This window comes from Grammomys surdaster, unplaced genomic scaffold (assembly GCF_004785775.1).
Source record: "Grammomys surdaster isolate TR1022 unplaced genomic scaffold, NIH_TR_1.0 554, whole genome shotgun sequence".
Lineage (NCBI taxonomy): Eukaryota > Metazoa > Chordata > Mammalia > Rodentia > Muridae > Grammomys > Grammomys surdaster.
Genome location: NW_021604973.1, coordinates 206,072 through 209,650, shown reverse-complemented (window position 1 = coordinate 209,650; position 3,579 = coordinate 206,072). Strand labels below are relative to the sequence as shown.

The 3,579-nt window shown below is 43.5% G+C and overlaps 1 protein-coding gene across 2 annotated transcripts in view; it reads right to left on the bottom strand.

Annotated features, from left to right (window-relative positions):
* Positions 1-3,579, bottom strand: part of Atf6 (activating transcription factor 6) — a 164,176-nt gene that overhangs the window by 130,580 nt on the left and 30,017 nt on the right. For both annotated transcript variants that reach the window (XM_028781831.1, XM_028781832.1), the window contains exon 7: positions 2,578-2,798. In XM_028781831.1, coding sequence (XP_028637664.1) covers positions 2,578-2,798 — 221 coding nt within the window. The remainder of the gene's footprint in view (positions 1-2,577; positions 2,799-3,579) is intronic.

The window sequence follows — 3,579 nt, the reverse complement described above, 5'->3', positions numbered from 1 at the left end:
TTTTTTTTAAAGATTTATTTATTTACTTTATTTATGAATATACTGTAGCTGTCTTCAGACACACCAGAAGAGGGCATCCAATCTCATTACGGATGGTTGTGAGCCACCATGTGGTTGCTGGGATTTGAACTCAGGACCTCTGGAAGAGCAGTCAGTGCTCTTAACCACTGAGCCATCTCTCCAGCCCCCCTTTTCAGTATTTCTAATGCCTGCAGGCATATGGAAAGAAATCCTCCCCTCCCTTAGTACCCTTCTTTTCCATGATGGCTCTGTGGGTCTGACATAGGAGTTCTCTCTTAGAAGAGTGTGTGTGTGTGTGTGTGTATTGAATGTATATGTGTGTGTGTGTGTGTGTGTGTGCACATGCCCATGCATATTCATGTTTGTGTGTCAAGGTTTCCAATTAAAAACGACTGGAAAGTGTGCAAAGTGATGAAGGATTTAATAGATGTTCCATAGAATGAATGGGTAGGCAGAAAGAAATGCCTGGGGCCTCCTGGCAACACAGTATCAATCACTCTCTTCTCTTAGGTTCTTTCTAGTTCTGTACTATTCCAGCCGATGAATTTGAGTAAAACTCTCAGCCATGTTGGTCCACTATAAAATACACAGAATATAATTTCACCACATTTTTTTTGTGGCCCTTTATCCCAATAACTCAAATAATATAATTTAAAATCCTAAGCCAAGGTAGTTAGGGCTCATGAACCGTTGAGATGACGATGAGAAGCGATGGAAACAGTGTAGCAGATTTAAACAGAGTGCTCAAGCGTACGATGAGAAGCGATGGAAACAGTGTAGCAGATCTAACTTCACACCTGGCAACATTCAACAGCCCTTCAAAAGACAGAGAAGCACGCTCTCTAACAAGCCAACTTCACAAATCCATAATTTCATTATTAACAGACTACATAGAGAATGTCTACTCTAAAATGTCTATTTTTTTTCCATCAGGATCAGAGCTAAAACCAAACTGTACTTCTTGAAAATGTAGGTAAGGTTTCCAAGAGTTAAACATAACAGACTTAACAGCAAAGGCAGGAAGACTGAAATTATAATCTGAACCAGGCAAACTGTTTCATAACAGAAAATGTGGCACTTAATGTAGTCTGCAGAAGACAGTATACTAGAGACACTTGTTATGGCCATAGCAAGCCCCTAGAGAATGAGGCTTGCCAAACAAAAGAATTCAAAACAGGTAGGGAATGAGTAGCCATGTCAGCATACAAAGCCACCAAAGATCGGATTAAAAGCACAAAAATGACATGCTATGATCAGTCCTCTCTACAGCTCCTTCTACAACAGGTTTTACTTTGGGTTCCTTGGGTAGGTTTGCCAGCTGATAGGACAGACTGCTTCTCTACGTCAAATAAATATGGAAAACTCACACTGAAAAGTCTTGGCTCAGTTCACATGGGTGGAACATCAATGCCCCCACCCCTGTAGTCTCATGTATTTGAATGCTCAGTCACCAGGGAGTGGCACTATTTGAGAAAGATTAAGAGGTGTGGCCTTATTAGAGGAAATGTGTCACTGCTGGTGGGCTCTGGGGTCTCAAAAGCCCATTCTAGACCCATTTCTCTCTCATAGGATGTAGCTCTCAGCTCCTGCTTCAGCCCCATGCCTGCCTGCATACCACCATGCTCCTTGCCATGATGATAACGGACTAAACCTCTGAAACTGTAAGCCAGACCCCACTTAAATGCTTTCTCTTAGCCGTTCGGTGGTGGAGCACACCTTTAATCCCAGCACTTGGGAGGCAGAGATAGGCGGATTTCTGAGTTCGAGGCTAGCCTGGTCTACAGAGTGAGTTCCAGGACAGCCAGGGCTACACAGAGAAACCCCCTCTGGCCCCCCCCCCCCCCCCCCCCCAAAAAAAAAACAGGACAAGAGAAAAACAAAAGACCTTGGTACTCAATTCCTCCGGAAAACAAGTGTTGACCAGCAAATGCTTTAGCTGGATTTAAGGAGTGACAGATCATAGCAAAGTGTTGTTTATAATAAGAAATTTGAAGGCTTACAAAGATGGTAAAAGTCCAAATAACCACAAAGAGACAATTCTTAAGAGTGAAGAAGTGCTGACAGTGTCTCAGAATATTGAACAGGATGGGCAAGATGGCGCAGCAGGTTAAGGCACTTCCCACCAAGCCTAGAGACCTGAGGTTAATTCCTGGGACCCAGGGTAAGAGGAGGAAACTCACTTCACCATGTTGTTCTCTGACTGTCATGTGCATGTGTGCACATACACACACATACATACACACCACAAATAAATAAATAAAATGAAAACAAGTCTACATACTTTCATCAGAAAACAATTGCAGTTGAAATTATGAAAGAATCTATGAGATATCAGTGAATGGCTTGGCTGGGACTTGAGGGCCGGGATGAAATGTACTAATAACAAGTAAGAATACAAAGACTACCTGCTTCATGCTTCATTAACACCTTCTCCACCAAACACCAAATGTGCAATTTTGGCACACTCTTACTTCATTCAATAAAACAAACTTCAAAACAGCAAACAGCAAAAGAAATTTGTTTCTTTTTAAAATCAGGAATTTAAAAAGTACTTACATCTGAACTCATACTTCTGGTGCCACTCTGTAGAACAGGTTTAGTCACAGAAAGTTTTCCGTTCACCGGGCTGTTCACCACAGGGGCTGGCACCACATTCACCACATGGTTAGGTAGCTGTGTGGCTCCTCCAGTGACAGCAAGAACTGGCTGAGCAGACGGCAGAACTCCAGGGGTCTGAAGCTGAACCACAGTAGGCTGAGAGAGCAGAACAGTCTGACCTGGGTTAGAAAAATGAAAAGGAGTCAATGAGCACATAACTCTGTAACGGAGTAGCCTGACATCCAGCTCCGTTTCACAGAGAAACAGAGAACTTCACACCAACAGATAAGACACCACAGAGACAACACATTCAGGGGGACTCTATGTTGTATTTTTAATGGGACCAATTAAGTTCATCCTCTTTGAGCTATCACCAACAATCTATCTTCAGGGCAGTACGGTGGTACAAGTCCAAGTGGCTGAGAGGCTGAGGCAGGGGAACTACTCAAGCCCAGAAACCTGAGGACAGTTTGGACAACACAGCAAGACCCAACTGAAAAGAGTAAAAATTCAAAACAAACAAACAAATGCCAGGAGAGATGGCTCAGTGGTTAAGAATGCTTGCTGGTCTTCAAGAGAGACTGAATTTGATTTCCAGTACCCACATTGAGCAGCTCACAACTGCATATAACTCCAACTCCAGGGGTGTGGGCACCATCTTCGGGCCTCCTTGAGTAAGTATGTGTGGATGGGAGCGAACACACACACACACACACACACACACACACACACACACAATTTAAACAGTTTTTACAACCAGGCCTGACAATGCAGGCTGTAATTGTAGCCACTAAGGAGGCTGAATGAAGTAGGAGAATCAGAAGTTCATTCAGACTCTCATCTCACAAAGTACATAAACAAAGGACCAAGGATGCAGCTCAGTGCAAAAGGTTTGCCTAGAAATGCACAGGGCTGCAGAGGGCTTGCCTAGGATGCAGCTCAGTGCAGGGGGCTTGCCTA